The following is a 19,249-nucleotide window of genomic DNA, read 5'->3' on the forward strand; positions in this document are numbered from 1 at the left end:
GTTCCAAACCTAGGCTGATGATCATTAAAAGTTTAAATACAGAATTTTACTTACAAGGATGATTCTTAGTTATGATCAACTAAGAAGTTTTCATTGCCAACAATGCTGGTATTGACTTGAATGCTAAGTAGATGTTTCTTGTTTTCCATCTCTCAAGCATCACACTTATCTTGAAAGATCTAAAAATTATTTTTCTGGTTGAAAAATCCTGTTCAGTCTGCTTGTGTTCTTTTGCTCTCTTACCACTGCCTCGTTGTCTACTGTTACTTAATATTTTACTGTAATGCATGGTTTTGACATTTTTTTGTTGTTGTAATAGCTAGTAACATTTTATGTATTTTATTCTTTTAGCTACATTGAAAGAACTCATATCTCAGACTATGGTGCGCTGGTCCCAGGAAGATCAGATTCAAGATCCAGAATTAGTTCGGATTATGTACACTCTCCTTCGTAGGCAATATGACAGCATTGGTGAGCTACTGCAAGCTCTGAGGAAAGCATACACTATTAGTGCTGCCTCTGTGAAGGATACCATTAATCTGCTTGCAGCACTGGGCCAGATTCGCTCACTTCTCAGTGTCAGGATGGGAAAAGAGGAGGAATTGCTAATGATTAATGGATTAGGGTATGGAATTAACATAATTTTGTTTTTAAGTTTGTGTAAAGTTTTTTTGTTATATGAGTAAAGCCTGTCATTTTAGATCCTGGATGAAAATTACTGCTGTACTAAAATGCAGATATGTACCAGAAATTTTCATTTTCACAGATATTTCCAAGATGGCTCCAACTGATCTCTCTAGCAGTGTCAAATGTGTCAGAAAAAGTTTCTGTGAACTAAAGTGTTTTCTCATTGAAAGAAAATGGACTCTTTACTGTAGTTACACCTAATGCTTAAAGCTTTGTCAAAGTACATCTTTAAGCAGCTCTGGAGAAAACAGATAACTTAGATCTTTGTTAGTGTCAATACTACATCTTTCCCAAACTTAAAGCTCACATATTTCATGCGTGAGTGAATAAACTTGCTGGTGTCTTTTTAATTGGAAAGTTTGTGCAAGCAGTTAGGTAGAACCAGCAAAGTGGTGGTGTGGTCTGAAATACTTCCAGCTGGTTAGTATTTACTATGTTGTCATCAGTGGCAACTTAAAGTATCTGAACATGGAGACTGCTTATTTTATCTTTTATAGCATTAGAATTGTAAGAAATTGCCTTTATGTAACACCTGCTGATGTGAGAATATTTTTTCTCCGTCTTTGCTATGAAATTACTTCTGTTAAGCAGTGGTATTATGGTGCATGCCTGCATGTCTATTACTCCTCTTATGTGAATAATTGCTGGATTAGGCTATTTAAAAATCATAGAAAATTAATTACTTCAATTAAAATAGTGTATTTAAAAAGAGAGAAAATGATAGTAAGATTACCTGAGAACTGTATTTATTTGTCCTTCATCAAGAACATTGAACAATTTCTCTCCTTTACAACAGTTGTAAGGAATTTCCATGATTCTTACTATTTCACTGTAAAAATTGTATTGTTTTTGTAAAAATAGCAAAGACTAATCTCTTCAGTTGAATTGAGCAAGTCATGGTAACAACTCATTAGTTAGTATGTGACAGTATTGCCTAATTTGTCCCTGATGCTGAGTTTGTAAAGTTGCTGAGAATTCTAGGAGGGATAAAGGGTAAGTTTTGTCTAAACTCAGCATGTGTGTGCCCCCATTCCCAGAGGTGCTGTATTAGGAGTCATATTCCATTCCCAATTTTCTGTATTTCTTTAAAGCAGGCATGATGTCTGTTATTTGCCTTTTGTTTTTAACAGGTTCACCTAAAATGTTAGAAATATGTGGATTCCCTATCAAAACACATAAATTGTGTTCTGGATTATGAAACCAATACAGCGAATTCTAGAACATGCTGAGAGGATGGTGGGCAGAATGAAAATGTTAAAATATTCCTATTTAAGGGGACTGTATGCCGTTTTACATCTTCTGACAGATGGTCTTAATTTTGGAAATATTGATGAAACACATTTAACAGATAACCTTGAATATTAAGTCTCTTTATTGTCTTCTACTTTGTGAACTGAGAAAATTAATTAAAGGATGTTACCACAGAGGCAAGATTAGATTTAGTTTTCTTGATCCCTATTCTCTACTTAAAATATAACAGAATACATTCTTTTCCACTTAGAGCATCACAGAACATATTTTTTTCTTTAAACAGAACAGATGGTAAGAGCAATTTGAAGATAAAGAAGTGACATTTTGAAATAATTTAAAACTTAGATTATTATATAGAATTCATGAAAATTAGAGGAATGGCAGCATATATAAATGTGAAGCATTTAGTTGTCAGGTGTTTTTTTATTATGCTGAAATCTAAGAATTGAAAATTATGTTACTAGTGTGAATGCATATTTCTGAAATATCTACTAATACATCATTGATTTACAATTAAAATGGTGTTTCTTAAAAACACCTTGTTGCCTTTTCTTCCATTTTAGGGATATAATGAACAACAAGGTGTTTTATCAGCATCCTAACTTAATGAGAGTCTTGGGCATGCATGAGACTGTTATGGATGTGATGGTGAATGTGCTTGGAGGAGATAAATCTCAGGTAATTTCACTGTAATTTTATTGTGTGTTTTGCATTTTGAACCTTTCCAAAAGTATACTAGGATGTTTAAGATGAAGTATCCAAAGAAAAATAGATCTCCCTCATGTAAGATAGATTTTGCTTGTCCAAATTGTAATATTGACTAATGTTAAAAATAGAACAGTTTTTATAGTATGAGAGGGAGAAGCCCAGCATTCTAGGACTTGATTTTTAAAAAGTGAGTGAGAGGTTATAGGTGTTTCATTTGTCTTTTAATAGGACTTTAAAAGGTATTGTTCTTATTTTAAATTAACTCTGTATGTTAGCTGCATTTATGGGAGGTGTAGCTCTGCTAGAAAAATATACCTCTTCACCTTACATAAAGTGTTATTAGCAATAAACTATAATAAGAGACTAACACCAACTTAATTTTGAATGCTCAAATTCAAATACTTGAATTGAGCAATAATTTTCTTGCAGTATTGTATTTTCCCATTTCTTAGTGTTATGCTTGAGTATGTATGTGTTAGTTTAATGGCAGAGTGGCATAGATTTTGAGAAGCCTAACTGGACGTTTAGGCTACTGAAGAAAGTAAGAAATGAAGCGGGCTTATCTTCTTTCTTCTCTTTGCTTATGCCTCATGTTTTTAACCTATTGCCTCCCACCCAAAAAGAGGGGTCTCCCCTGCTCCCAGTACTGCTTATCTTGTTTTCTTTTGCCTGGCCACTCATTCTTCTTATGTATTTGGAATTATTTTTAGCTCATTTTACTACCTTGTGCTGATCTTGTCTCTTGTCTGGCAACTTTTCATTACTTGAATGCCTTCTATACACCCCTCTTTCTTTGCCTCTTTGGTCACATAGCTCATATACTTCTGTAAAATGCTTACCCATTGTGTCTGGCTATACCATCACAGTGTTACAAAGTATTCACATACTGGTTTTAGTTATTCTGTTTTAACATGCTCACATTTGAGTTCAAGGCAAGCTTCGATTAATTATAAGATGATTAATACTTTGCTGATTTATATGTGTCACAACCCTCTGTTTTTGCTACAACGTGTTTATATAGTCAAAGATGACAAAGAAAAACACCAAAACAGCAACAACCACTCCACAGTGCCTTCTAATTCTATTAAAAATGTTTTCATAGAAAATTTTAGTAACACAGATCTGCAAAAATACTTTACAGAAGTTACCATGATATCCTTCAAAGGGAATGCAGACCTAGAAAACTACTTGGTAACATGGTGCAGCATTTAATGTGTCTGACCACCCAAAATGTCCTATTTTATGTCTCTACCTTTATGAAATGCATGGGGAGAGTTAGGTACCTCAGAGGGAATCCAAAACCTCACCTAATGAACTGGAACTGGCATAGGAGTAGAAATCTTAAGAAGTATGGACAAGAAATAGGGTGTGTTTGGAATTTGATCTGTTCCAGATTCCGATGCCTCATTTTCTCCTTAACTGTGGAAACTTCCAGATACTCATGATTCAGAACCCATAATTTTCTTATGGAGTTACAGGGTTACAGTCACGTTATGAAATAACACAGCAAGGCTTATTAACGAAGAGTTTTGCACACCATTAGCACAGATTTTAGATATTGCAGTGGGGAGATTTCTCAGAACAAACCATTGGGCAGGGAACTGTACAGGCAGAGAAGTGTTGCTTTTGAGTTCCAAGCCTGAAGTTTCCTTCATAGGAGCTGCAACCTTGCAGGAAGAGAAAGTACTGCTTTTAAAATGATTGTCATCTGTTGTCTGTTGATCTGCTGGCATGCTTAACTTCTAATATGGCAGAGAAGTCTCATTTGAAACGTTGTTGACTCTAGGTAGAACCACTAGTCTGTAATCTGGAAAAGGCACATGTGTGAGCATGCTGTGGATCTTTCACTCTGCCAAGTAAGGTATTCTGAATAAAAAGGAGTAGGGCCAGAAACAGTGAGCATGCCTTGGTCAGCTATGGTTTTATATACTCATTTGAAATTATCTGTGGGTTTGTCCAGTGGGTCGCTTATATACAGTTCAAGTATAATGGTGGCATCAGACACTAGAACACTGCTTTTCCTGCTCTCAAGCAAGTTCCTCATGGCTAGGTTGTTAGTATGTACCCTTTTGTTTTCTCTATACAGCTTCAGGGACATTTCTTTCTGTTCATTGTTACAGCTTCAAGAGATGGAATGAGCAACCACGCAAAGTAGTCTCTGGTTTAGGGACTGGGCATTTTCCTAGGTGGTGGCAGCAGATGGTTTAAGGTAGATCTCCAGCTTCTTGGACTGAGACATGTAGTGAGAGTGTTATAGCTCACACTTCTCTGAAGGAACAGTGAGGAGGTAAAAACTTGTCAGTACAAACTGAAGAAAATTTATGCCAGGCTTCTTTCCAGCTGTGCTATTAATAAATGAGTCAGAAACAGATGAGAAGATCTGTGGAATATGGTGTGGCTGAAGCTATCTCAGTACCTTAGAAGTATTTTGCTAATACTGGCTAACAAAACCCTGGAAAGGTATTTCATTGGTGAAATATATATCCCAGAAAACACTTGGGCAAGCATTCAGCATTCCCATCACGGTTAGGTTTTAGTGTGTATCTTAACGCTTAAAATAGTTATTTTTAAAGACTATGTCTTTAGATCTTATAATTTTGGAATCTTAATGTCATGTTGGTTTCTGGTGTTGGTTATTCATTCATTTTCAGAGAATCCTGAGCAACACCCTTTTTGGCTGTCAGAATTGAATCATTTTACTTCAAAACTATTTCTTACTGATTGAAAGTTTTATAATTCCGTATTCATATGTTTTCCTGTCAATAATGAGGAATTTCTAAAATGACAATTTTTAACAGTACTGCTGTTACTGTAATTTTCTGGACAAAGTTATTTCACACATTCTGTTAAAATCCCTGTAAACTTGGTGGGTGGAAGCTTTGTTGAATGTTTTCATGAATGAATTAATGTTTTTCATTCATTTTCATCTACCCTACATTTAAGAACAGAAATCATATATAATGCTGCGTGTACATAATAGCTCCTTCGTGACTGAAATAGACAAATGAGCCACATATATTAGCAAAAAAACGCACTGTGCTGAAGTAAAACTACAGCTAATCAAGTCTCTGGAAGTTAGGAAGTGCAGCTGGTGTCTTGAAAAGATAATACATATCACATAGCTTTTAATTACGTAATCACTTTTTTTGCAAGATTGTTGTCTCATTAAGTGAAAAGTTTGCACTTCTCAGAATGAATTAGAGTTGTGTTGTAAAGAAGGCAATGTTTATTAGACTTTGTTATACTAAAGTATAAGCAATATTAATTATAGTTGAAAGATACGAAACGAAGGAGGCAGGATGTCATAGGAAGAAAAAACCCCATGATATTGTGATTAAAATGCTTGGATAACACCGTGGATATTATAGAATTTATGTAGAATATACAGAATATATTCCTGCTTGTGCCTAAAGGGTGCTAGTCAGATTATTTAAAAAAGAATTCTCCTTGATGGTAATGAATTTTCTCATTAATTTTGTGAGTATCCTTAGGACATATATCTGCAACTGAACTTGACGCTATTAAAAAAAGTGCTATATAATGGTAAATGTAATAAATCAGATAGAAAAACCTTTAAACAAGCATCAAAAATCTGTCCCATGATTTTTGATCTTGTTCTTTCAGCAAAATGTAAGAATGGCATAACTTGTTCATCTCAGAAGATGTTATGACTATCTGCAACTTGTGAAACATTCTTTCATGAGTGCTACAGATGAAACTATTTTACTTTCAGAGGAGGAATCCTTGCATATAATGTGCAACAAGTAAAGTGTGTTGGGGGTTTTTTGTTTGTTTTTGATTTGAAAAGCATTGGATAGTTAATGAAATTTAATATTTTGTTTTATCTTATCAGGCCTATGCATTGAACAACATAGGAGTCTTTTAGAAATGTTTTACATGAAGACTGTATATTCTTATTGCAATATGGGAGGATAAACCAAGTTTCTTGAATATTCTTTATTCTGCTATGACCTAATATTGGAGGTTGAGCTTGTTATCATAATGCTGCTAAGAGAGTGTTTGTATAACTGCATGCGCTAGTCTGCAAATTCCTTTGATGACAATTATTTCTCTGTTTTTTCCCCTTATATGTCCCCTATAGTCCTTGTCAAAATGATTTTTCAACATTTTAAACCTAATGGCCTAATGAATACAAAGGTTAAAAGGAAGTGCAGGTCCTTTCTTAAGTTAGAAGCAAAGCAACTCTCAGCTACTTATGACCTTGGTATTGTCACTATACTTCCCTTGTTAGGAGTGCAGGAAAAAGAATTGGAACAGATTGGTAATTAAAATATTTCACCGCTTTGTCACCTTTCTTCTTCAGCAGATCGTTTTTCCTAAGATGGTGGCAAGCTGTTGTCGATTCCTGTGCTACTTCTGTCGAATTAGTCGTCAAAACCAAAAGGCCATGTTTGAGCATCTTAGTTACTTACTGGAAAACAGCAGTGTTGGACTGGGTACGTCACGTAGCTGTAACAGCTAAAAGCAAGATCAGGAGGAACTGTGATGTCACAAGACTAATATCTGATTTATATAGCAAGTTGAAGCCTGTGATGAAGCCTCTCTGAAGCTTAAACCACTTTGTGGTTTTACCTCTTTTTTTTTTCCCCCATTCTCCCTTCATCCTTATGTGTTCTTTTTGTAATTAGAATAGTCCTTATTGTATTAGAAACAGAATAGTCTGAATCTGTGTTTTTAAATACCTGGAAAAATTTAGGATTAAATCCATACAGTTGGACTTTTTTTCCATTCAAAATAATTGTGATTGGAAATCTAATATTAAATTAGCCCTTTATGGTGCTTGCCTGTTTCATCTGGCTTCATTTCCCTTCCCTCTAAAGTTTAGGCCACTGATGTGAATGTCATATTTTTCCTTTGGAACACTGAATGTGTGTTTTTTAATGTGTGTGTATTAGATTTTGTAACACAAGGAAAATTGTCATGGCTAGATAGATGGCTATATTAATCAGGTATAACAAGGCAAGATAGGGTGTGATTTCACAGTACTTCAGCTGTTCATGGTGACCATTTCGATGCCTGTGTTGGCCCATATAAACCAGAGAAAATGGGATAAGACTAGAAGAAAGAAAATAGGTAACACTGAAGCTTGAAAATGTCTCTTTTAGCTGAATATAGGTATATTTTAAAATCTTGAATTGATAGGGTTGTGCACAATTACATAGTTAACATGTTGCTCTGCTAAAGAAATAGTATAATATTCCTCTGATTTGCTGTGTGGTTAATACTGATTTCTTCACCTGCATTTAAAACCAGTTTGTTGAGTATGTTTACAGATATGGATGTCAAGTCAGAAAAAAAATTCAGCATTTATTTTAACATTGTTCAAAACAGTTAACCATGTTCTTGATTGAAGAGCAACCATACAATGTACTATTAATATACATATGTTCTAGATTCCAGTGTGATTGCTGCCCTCTGCTGCATGACTGTGATTACTGAAAACTGAATTTAATTACTTTCTTCTGCAGCATTTCCTTCAATGAGAGGTTCAACACCACTAGATGTTGCAGCAGCCTCTGTAATGGATAACAATGAGCTTGCACTAGCGTTGGAGGAGCCAGATCTCGATAAGGTAAGTGATTGCTCTGACCTATTTACCTGTTTATTAAATAGTGTACTTGTGCTAGAAGGGAAAACGGCAAGTTTGATTTTTGGATATGATCTCCTCACAAATTTTTGCTCTAGGTATGTGCTGTCTCAAGGTAAGATTGAGCAGTATTTTCCCTGATTTAGCCGTAAAGAATGGTAATGTATCAGCTGTAATATATTAACTTTGGTGAGTCAATAACTTTATCTAGTGCAGTATGTGGATGTTATTTGGTAAAAAAAATCTATATACTGAATAACAAAAAAACCCAAATACTGTATAGCTCTCAGTTCAATGAATGTGGCATACATACCCTAGTCACAGAATGATACAGTGTTTCTGTGGGACTAAAGTTTGTACCATAAAGCCTGTGTTCAAAGCAAATAAATTGTACATAGACAACTTAACTTTTGAACTTTTGCCATTGCAAATTACATCTCTTTTTACTGCAAATGTATGAATGTGTGGAAGGTAGAGGATTGCACAAAAAAAGTATCCCACATCCTGATGACATACTGTAGTAAACTGAATAGGTTAAAATTCTGGGGTTTGGTGGTAGCATTATAAAATCTGAAAAGAGATGGGAGAAGAGACTTATTCTACCAGTTTTCTCACATTCTATATGAGCTGCATCTCTAGACTCCTACAAGTGTGTATTCACTCATATCTTCTGAATGGATATTAGAAAACTATTGAGTCCTGTTAGAAATTGCATACTTTTTCCACTGAGTGCACTGAGTAACTTCCTTACTGCATACTGTAATAAGCAAAATTTTTCACATCAGACCATTTTTCCTCTGTTGCAGCCTTTTGTAGGCAACTTGTATACTGTATCAGCAGAGGTATAATTCTTCCTGAATTCGTAACTAGTTTCTCTTTTAGGTTATTAGATAATGACTAAATATGATCTCGTGGATGGTGGAATTGCTATGGGTCGCTTAAGCAGAATAACGTATCTCCCTTTTCCAAACAGAAAAACCTGTCTCCCTTTTGCCACCCATTTTTGGCTGCCTTCCATGGTAATAAATGATAATTTGCATCTCTTTTTACAGGTTCATGAAAGGTTCTTGATGTTCATTACCTATTTCAAAATATATTTAAGTACTTTAATCATGTTCATATGTTGTCCTTTGTGTATTTTAAATACAAACAAAAATCACATGTTTGTGCTGTTATCTGCAGATTTCCTTTTAAAGGATTGAGAAATCATTCTGTACATGTTTCAGAAATTCAGTTTACTATAATTAATGAAATTTGTCATAATTTCTCAAGGATTTCTCTTAGTTAAAGATATTCCTCTTGATAAGAAATGCTGTGTCAGGAATTTACATATTACCAAAAATTTTAATCTTTCTGGTTTCAGACTCTTAAAACTGCTCACTGATATTTATTAGTCTTCTGAAAAATGTAATTGTTTGCATATCTGTTAAAATAGGAATTACAGTAAATAAACTTTTGATGCAGTATTTATTTTGCTATTGTAGCAAATTAGCCATACATGGTTATTAATGTGATTTTTAAAGTTGTTAAGTAGTGCTTTAACTGTTTTTTATGTACTGTAAAAAAAGATTTGAATTCCACAATATTTCATTCTACTTTTCACATTCCACATTTGTTAATGTTGTTGTATTGTTGCGTCATCATATAATTAGGTAACTTCAGAAATAAAGTGCTTGACTTTTTTCATGATCATCAAAAGCAAGACCTACAAACTAAGAGTAATGCAATAATGAGCTGTCATGGTAGTTTCTCAGGTGAAACACCTAGTATATAAAAACCTTGTTATTTAAAAAAATTACTATGTTCGTTTTGTTTCATACTTATTTTGAGAAATTTATTTCTAAACACATGAATAAAGGATTGCTTCTGTATTGTAGGTTGTTACCTACCTGGCAGGTTGTGGCCTGCAGAGTTGTCCAGTATTGCTGGCTAAAGGATATCCAGACATTGGATGGAATCCAATAGAGGGTGAACGTTACCTGTCATTCTTAAGATTTGCAGTTTTTGTTAATAGTAAGTGTAATTTCTTGGCATCCAAATTCCACCAAAAGGTTTCCTGAAAATTACTTTTTTAACCATAGAAATGTGTTAATGGCTGAAGAGAGGTTGACGCGTGCAGCTCTCATTACAAATACAACATTTTTGGTATATGCTGCTTGTTGCAATTTTTTGCTTCTGCATAGTTAGTTGCATTTTCTCCTTACTCTTTTTGCAACTTGCATAATTTAATAGAATAACCTGTTAAGGTAGCAAATGATGTTAGGAATTCTTTCAGTAAGTAAACTGTGGTATTTACATATACCACCTATGCTGGTTATAAACATAACTGGTGAGCACTGATTTTAGACCATTCTTGGCCACTATACCACTGGGAGATTTAAACGTTGGTAATTAAGCCATTTTGCATTACAAAAAGCACATTTCCAATAGGTCACATGTTTACATAGTTCTGAGAGATCAGTGTTTGTAAAGTACCCTGACTGTGTACCTTAAATCTGATTGATGTCTTTAAAAAAAGAAAAAAATCTTCTCCTTTGATAACTATCTTATACTTGCTTCTGTGGGCAATTTCCTTTTGCAATTTATGAAACAAATATGCTAAAATCAAATTTAGATTATCTGAATGCCACTAAACAAAAAGCATCCTCCAATTCATGCGTGGTTTTTTTTATCAAACTAGTAATTTAGATTAGAGATTAGATGAGATCAAATCAAATTGTCTGTTCACCACCTATCTGGTCTGCCAATATGGAAAGTGTTTTAAAGGACAGCTAGGGACAGCCAGAAGGGAAATAATTTTAAACAGTCTAATTTTTAGATTTTTCCTGTTCTATTCACATACTGTTGGTCTGAAATTAACAAATAATACCTGAAATAGAAACAATAAACATATTTACTGTTCAGTTCATTAAGCATACCTTGAAGTATGTTCATTAGTTGATAAGCCTGTAGCCATTGAGCCAGCTGCTAAACTAACTTGACAAACTGCTATGGTATAAGAAATGTAGAACAAGTAGTTGTTGAGTTAATAAAGTATGTGGTTTTCATTGTTGATTTTATAAATAAATTTTAACAGTACTCTGTAATTAGATGAAGATGACTTTGATATTACTTGTGACAGTTTATTTAGTATGAAGAGTAAACTTTGCTGGATGGACTGCTAGTCAGTAGAATTAAGTTTTAGTTTCAAGTGTTTCAGCTGCTTTTTTTCTGAAAAACACTTTATGGTTCAGGTTTTAAACCTTCTCATTATGACAGTTTTGGAGACAACACTTTTGAAAATCAAATTATAATTTCTCTGTGTCCTGTGCTTGAGAGGACAATTACAAATATAAATCAGTAAAATATTTGGGTTGTTGTGATAAAAGCAACAAACACACACTTGTAAACACATGAATGAATTTTGATTCTGGCCAATTAATCATTGGAATAAGCAAAACTTCTTTGTTCAAGCAAAATTCTTCATTAACTTGGTCTGTGAGGTAAATTAGAGCAGGCTGCAAGATGTTAAAGCTATTTTCAGCAGTTTCGTATCCCATCAGAAGGAATATGGGAAGGAAATATATATACAGAAAAAGTCAGAATAAGATTCTAGTGGCAAATGCAGTGTACAAGAAATTGTAAATTGAAAATGTAGACTAATTCTTGATAAACTTTTATTCAGTGGAGCAACATTAAAGATTAATTTGACCTCTGTGCTTAAAGTAAGTTTCTTTCCTGCACATTCTAAACTAAAACTACCTGCAAGTGGCTTTTCCTGATATGTGCTTCCTTTTACTCTAAATTGCACTCCTCACAAAGCTATCACTGGTGTGTCAAAAACTGCCTGAATTAAGATAAATTTTTAACATCTAGATCTAAACTGTATTGGAAATGAGTCACTCAAAACAATATTTGTAGTGCTTTTATTAAACTAAAATTAATTACATTTAATAATTTTATTTGTATTTGCTGTTTGATTCTGCAATATGGATTCAAACAGCCCCTTACAATTTTTAAGGGGGTTTTGTATTTGCCTCCTCAAAAGATACATGAAACATGGAAGGATTCAGGAGCATCTGATAACTGTAGCTGAATGTTGTGCGTGTTTTGATGGTTGTTTGTATATCTATAGAGTGGTATGTAGTGAATTTTTTTGAGATTAGATTTTACTTAATTCATTATTTTAAAAATCTTTACATAGAAGGTTTTAACCAAATGAAACTAAAATTGTTGACTTTAAGATTTAAAATCCTGCTTTCTCAGAAAATAAGGTGAATGAAAAGGAGAAAGAAACAAACAAACAAAAAAGCCAGAATCTGTGCAAAGTCAGTAGTTAGGGTACAGAATCATAGAATCACTTAGGTTGGAAAAGACCCTTAAGATCATCGAGTCCAACCGTAAACCTTACACTGCCAAGTCCACCACTAAACCATGTCCCTAAGTGCCACGTCTACATGTTTTTTAAATGCCTTCAGGAATGGTGACTCAACCACTTCGCTGGGCAGTCTGTTCCAGTACTTGACAACCCTTTCAGTGAAGAAATTTTTCCTAGTATCCAATCTAAACCTCCCCTGGCACAACTTGAGGCCAGTTCTTCTCATCCTGTGTTCCATATCAAGATCATACCGGTGTTTTAAGTGGGAAAACTACAAGACTGACATGTTTAAAGTGTTTAGCTGCTCCTTCTAGAGCCAGTTAGTCCCAGTTACCTCACCTACCATTGCCTTCTGTTGACTCTGACTTCCTGGTAGCACCACCGGTGCTCTCAGCTAAACCACAGTTTCTAATCCTACTTCTTTGGTGGCTGCTAAAGCTGTTTAAATTCAGTTTAATATAAACTTGCTACTTGTGTTTCTGTACTGGTTTAGTATTGTAGCTTGCTTGTAAAATATAGATACTGATGATCCAAGCTACTGACATCACAAGTTCAGTGACTGTGAGATGTTTCTTTTCCTGTAATTTGTTTTCTTCCTACATGTCCCATTAATTCCATATCTTGCTACAGATTATCAGTATTCTTATAAGGTAGCCACTGTGAATTTCTAACCAGTTGCATTTAACCATAAGCTGAGCTTTTGACCCAATTATTATTCCTATCATGCTTCCACATGCCACAAACTGCAGTCCATGAAGCAGTTAGTTACATACAAAAAGTTCATTTATATGAACGTTCCTTTTCCTAATAACTGTTACTCAGCAAGCATCTAGATCACAACCGGTCTGCCTGTACTGAATTTATACATTAGTTAAACCCACTCTTTTCCCTTTTCAAATATACATACATTTTTCTACACAAAGCTGTTATAAATGGGGTTGTTTCAGGCAAGCCATGACCTTTAAAACTGATTTTAATGTGATTTTTGTGTATCGAAAAGATGAAGTAGTCAATTTCAGGCTTTAAATAGCAAGCAGAAGATTTAACAAATATTTAAACATGCAGCAGAAAGAATCAGGAGATTTTACTCTAGGTATATTTCAGTTAAAATACAATTTGTTATTTTTTAGTCATATTGAGAAGATGAAGCTCTGACATGAATTTTCCACTGATGAAGTACTAAGGACATAATGTTAAGCAACATTCCTTGCTTCAGTTGGCCCATTAAAAATTTAATAATTCTCACACCCTGTACTAGGTCTGGCTGGGATGGAGTTAACTTTCTTCATAGCAACCTATATAGTGTTGTGTTTTCCATTTATGACTAAAACAGTGTTAATAACCTACCAGTGTTCTGACTGTTGCTGAGCAGTACTTGTGCAGCATGAAGGCTTTCTCATTTTTTTTCCGACTCTGCCCCTTCCCCTCCTTCCCTGGCCCCAGTGAGTAGGTTCAGGGTGGGCAAGAGGTAGCGAGGGGACACAGCTGAGATAGCTGACCCAGACTGACCAAAGGGATATTCCATACCATGACATTGTGCTCAGCAACAAAAGCTCAGGGAAAGGAGGAGGAAGAGGGGGACGTTCGTGGTTACAGCGCTTGTCTTCCCCAACAGCCATTATGTGTGCTGAGGCCCTGCTTTCTGAAAACTGGCTAGACATCTGTCTGGGAAGCAGTGAGTGAATTTGTCTTTCTGCTTTGCTTACATGCATAGCTTTTGCTTTCTGTACTAGACAGTCGATCCATGAGTCGTCACACCTTCTTTCTGTTTTCTCCCTGTCCCGCAGGAGAGGGGGAGGCTGGGGGGTTGGCTGGAGTCAAAAATTCCTTCCCACCCTCCCGAATAGCAGATTTCTTGCCTCTTGGGACTGTTAGCCTTTATACCAGAGAGAGTAGGTTTTGCCATAAAAAGCAAATTAACCTTCTAAAGTGGACCCTTCTAGATTGAGCGTAGTAAAACTTTGCAAGGCAAGTCTACACTGTTGCTTTTAAACCTTTGTATGTTTTTGATAAAGCACATCCAATGCTGTCAACTTGATACATTTTTGTTTTCAAAAATAAGGATATTTTGTAAAATTTAGGGGAAAATGCAGTTGTCTTCTGACTTAAGGATACCTTTCAGGAGCAAGTATGTATAGTGCTTTTTGGTCCTCAGGTGAAAGTGTTGAGGAAAATGCAAGTGTCGTTGTCAAGCTCCTTATTCGACGGCCAGAGTGCTTTGGACCAGACCTTAGGGGAGAAGGAGGAAATGGTTTGCTGGCAGCTATGCAGGAAGCTATCAGGATCTCAGAGAATCCTACTCGCGACCTTCCCTCACAGGCATATAAAAGAGAAGGGTAAGTAAATGTAAATGCTTGTTTGGCAAATGATGATTTAATAGGTGGTTTAATCATGCTTGCAATATGTGGATAATAGGCCCTGTTGTGTAAGGCATTATACAGACATAGAGCGTTAGAGATTCGCACCCACAAGCAGTTGTCTTATGGAATTCATAAAGCATGAGCCAGATAAAAGTGGAATAAGAGTTACAGAAGAGAAGCCTGAAGGACAAAGCAAAGGAGAAGGCTGTTGTGGAATGAAGCTAAGGTAAAGTGAAAGAGGAAGACAGAAGTCATGTGACATCTGTTATTACTGTTTAATTGCATGCTCACTCTAGGGTTAAAAACCCCGTAATCTGGAGCCAGAGGAAATTAATATATCTGATTAATAGTCTCTGGATCATGGCTCTAGCTCCAGAGAGGAGCTATAAACTTACATTAGCAAAAATGCTCACTGGTATTGTTTACCTTTTAGTGATGATGAGGAGGAGGAGGAGGAGGAGATTGTGCACATGGGCAATGCAATCATGTCATTTTACTCAGCTCTCATAGATTTACTTGGACGCTGTGCACCAGAAATGCATGTAAGTTCATTTTGTCACTTGCTCAGAAAATGTAGGAGATTTGTAAATAGAAATGCACATGTCTATCTAAACTGTTCTTTATTCAAAGGCTTCTTCCTTTCAGAAGGTGAACTTTATTGCATTTCTTGCTGTGTCTAGACAAACTTGTTCCCTGCAAGCTCTTCATAAAGAATCATGGTATTTTGATTCCTTATGCTTTTTTTCTATTTATCTAAAATTTTGAGAATTTTTATGTGACTATGGAATCAAAGCAAAGATTAACTACTAGTGTTGCACATTTATACTACCAATGAAATTTCTGAAACTGGCCCTTTACTGTTCTCTAGAAAGCCATAAAAATAATTTTCATCAGAATGAGATACAGAGTTGCTTTTGTGTGCACTGATGAAATATGGTATCTACACCACATGAATACATGGAAAAATACGTAAAATAACTGTTTTGACTGTAATGCTTGTAACAGCCACATGCAAGACTTGGTTTTAGTTAGACTGACTTTTGCTTGTCAGTATTGAAAATTCTTTAGTAGCATAAATCTAGCTGAAAATGCAAAATGTATCTCAATACAACAAGAAGTATGAAGTGGCCTCCCTACTTACTCCCTACTTATCCTACTCCCCTCCCTATTACCAAAGCTATTAACTTTATTAACTGTAAAGCTGTATGTAGCTGTCTGTTGCCAGAGATGATAGTTTCATATTAAGAAAATTACTGGAAGAGATTTTCAGAGACACAGGTTGTGAATACCTAATTTCTGCTAGAAGTTGAAATGAATTGGTCCCCTCGTTGTTAATGCCTTTTGAAATTTTTACTGCATAGAAACAATAGAAAAATGGGTAGATACATCAGACAGGTCTGCATCTGTTCATATTATAAAGAGGCAAGCTCAAAACCTGGCACTGTAGGTTCTGTAAGTAACAGGAGTCTTTCAGAAGTTTTCATTTTTATCTGATTGGTTTAGGAATCTTATCCATGTGGGGTTTTTCTGTGTTATTGGGAATGTGTGAAATTATTGATATGATATCAAAATAAGGACAGATTCAAAAGCAGGATCATCTGAAAATCGGCAATTCCATTAGAGTGCTGGGATAAATGGAATTTCTGTGCATTTTTTTTCCAGTGTTTGAAAAAAATTGTATTAATATCAATATTTTGAGGAAATTTTTCTTACGTCCCTCAGTACTAAATTTCTTAATTGATAAACTTTTTCTAACAGCTTATTCAAAGTGGAAAAGGGGAAGCTATTCGAATCAGGTCAATCCTTCGATCTCTGGTGCCAACTGAAGATTTGGTTGGGATTATAAGTATACCACTAAAGCTGTCAACAGTTAACAAAGGTAACTTTAATATTTTTATTAGACCAGTTCATCTTTTTATAAAAATATTTAGGCACATAAGCCTTCAGGTGTAAAATAGAGAAATTTTGTTAGAGTTGAGTACAAGCAGAGAACTGTTCTTCAGATTTTAATTAGATATGTATCAGTTAGAGCTGCTCCAGTAGAACAGATACTTATTTCCATGGAGCAGAGAAAGTAAGAATATAAGAAATACTTCACAGGATGACACTCATGGGCCGTCCATCCCAGTACTTTGTCTCCAGCAGTGGCTGTAGAGATGCTATCTCTTTAGGTAGAATGTGTAAGTTTGGACTCAGTCCCTTTGTACTTCCACATCATCCAGTCATTTGTTTAGAAAGATTAGAGTGCACCTCCCTGCCCATTAATATCTGTTTCTGGACCTGGTGTCCAAGAATGTATCAAATCCCTTTGGAATGTCTGTACCCACAAAATCCAGTTCCAGAACTTTACTCTTTGCTGCATAAAGAAGCATTTTAAGCATCTCTCTGTTTTTAAACTTACACTGTACTAATTTTAATTAACACCCTTGAATTGTAGTATTTTGGGATTTGACGTATAGCAGTTCTTCGTTCACCTTGTCCAGCTACGTTAATCATTTATTACTAATAAGAATAGTAATATTTATCTTTAATACCATATAAACAATCTCCGTAATAGTAATGAAACAAGTAGAATACTTTACCATTCATTCTTAAGTTTTCATTTAAGAGTGAAAGATTAAATTGCAAAATAATAGGGTTTTTGAAATAATAAAACCTTAGTATTCTTTTTCAGCATACAAGAAAACTGAACAAGAATATAATTTTCATTGAACATGTATTTTACACATTAAATGCAATTATAGTGTATTTGTCTTGGTATTTCTTGTTTTATCAGTTATCTACTATTAAAGGTTGCATTATATATTTGTGTAGATGGCACAGTGAATGAGCCAGACATGTCTGCAAATTTCTGTCCTGATCATAAAGCACCCATGGTACTCTTCTTGGACCGTGTCTATGGTATTAAGGACCAAAGCTTCCTCCTTCACCTACTGGAAGTTGGATTTTTACCAGATTTAAGAGCCTCTGCCTCTTTGGATACAGTAAGTATTTTGCTGTGGAGTTTAGGTGCAGTGGCTGGATATAATGGCTCTGTAAGTGTAAGAAACAGAATTTCAAGTCAAAACAACTTTAAAAAAAAAAAAAAGAAAGGGTAGTATAGGCTTTCTATAAACACAAACAGTAATAATTCAGTTACTGTTAATTTATAGTGCCTAAGTCTGATCATAAGCATTCAGTACCACCTTATGAAGCAACAACGTAATGTAGTTTAAGAACTTGTAATACAGGCTTACATTAATTATACAGTAAGTACATTGGATATACTATAATAGGCCTAATGATTAGTTTTATTTCATGTGTGCTTCCCAGAATTACACTGAAAATTCATATATGTGTAGGTATGAAGAAATTAAGTGAGATGAAAACTGCTACTTAATGCTTCGTGTTTCTTGCTAAAGAAAGAAGCTGCATATTCTTTTTTGCTCCTGTTGGTTCAGAGTGCAGTGGGGCAAGAGATAGGGGACAAGTGGATGGCTTGGATTTTCTCAAGATCAAAAAAAAAATAGCTTTTGTCCTCATGGGTATACTGGGAATATCATGTTAGCACCCAGCCCCTAAGGGGACTTAAAGAGTATTTCATTATTATGTTTTATAGACTTCATATTTAGTAATCTTTATTCCATATGATACTAACAATCATTTACTACTTCATACAGGTTTCGCTAAGTACCACAGAGGCAGCTCTCGCACTAAATAGATATATTTGCTCAGCTGTGTTTCCATTACTCAAAAGATGTGCTCCCCTCTTTTCTGGAACAGAGCATCATGCCTCTCTGGTTGACTCCATGCTTCACACAATATACAGGTTATCCAAAGGACGTTCCCTCACAAAAGCACAAAGAGACACGATTGAAGAATGCCTTCTTGCTATTTGCCAGTATGTATGATACCTGTGTACAAATTGACTTCTTTTGTGCAGTATATGTATTTTAATAATTTCTTTCTTTGTGTATAATGTAGAACTAAGATTATTTTATTCTTGCATTAAATAAATGACCAGAGTGTATGATAGGGTTTTTTTTTTTTACCTAAGAGAAAATAGATTTGATTTTTCCATTACAGGTAATGCATTATACAAACTGTCATGTTGCTATGAGCTTTATGGTGATACAGGATAAATTCTGATTATTTGTAAAAACAAAACCCCAGTAATAACCAAAAATGGTCTGGCAACTCTGACTGTGTGTATATGTTGGGGTTTTAAGGGATTGACGTGTTTGTATTTCTGATTGTGGTTTGAAGAGCGTTGGTCATAGTTTAAAAAAAAAAAAAAAC

At 34.9% G+C, this 19,249-nt stretch overlaps 1 protein-coding gene across 1 annotated transcript in view; it reads left to right on the plus strand.

Annotated features, from left to right (window-relative positions):
* RYR3 (ryanodine receptor 3) overlaps nucleotides 1-19,249 on the plus strand; it is a 239,895-nt gene that overhangs the window by 137,351 nt on the left and 83,295 nt on the right. The window contains exons 40-49 of the mRNA XM_059819553.1: nucleotides 352-625; nucleotides 2,502-2,616; nucleotides 6,971-7,103; nucleotides 8,136-8,239; nucleotides 10,132-10,267; nucleotides 14,767-14,947; nucleotides 15,405-15,513; nucleotides 16,730-16,850; nucleotides 17,786-17,955; nucleotides 18,631-18,851. Of these exons, the coding sequence (XP_059675536.1) occupies nucleotides 352-625; nucleotides 2,502-2,616; nucleotides 6,971-7,103; nucleotides 8,136-8,239; nucleotides 10,132-10,267; nucleotides 14,767-14,947; nucleotides 15,405-15,513; nucleotides 16,730-16,850; nucleotides 17,786-17,955; nucleotides 18,631-18,851 (1,564 nt within the window). The remainder of the gene's footprint in view (nucleotides 1-351; nucleotides 626-2,501; nucleotides 2,617-6,970; nucleotides 7,104-8,135; nucleotides 8,240-10,131; nucleotides 10,268-14,766; nucleotides 14,948-15,404; nucleotides 15,514-16,729; nucleotides 16,851-17,785; nucleotides 17,956-18,630; nucleotides 18,852-19,249) is intronic.

This window comes from Gavia stellata, chromosome 7 (genome assembly GCF_030936135.1).
Source record: "Gavia stellata isolate bGavSte3 chromosome 7, bGavSte3.hap2, whole genome shotgun sequence".
Lineage (NCBI taxonomy): Eukaryota > Metazoa > Chordata > Aves > Gaviiformes > Gaviidae > Gavia > Gavia stellata.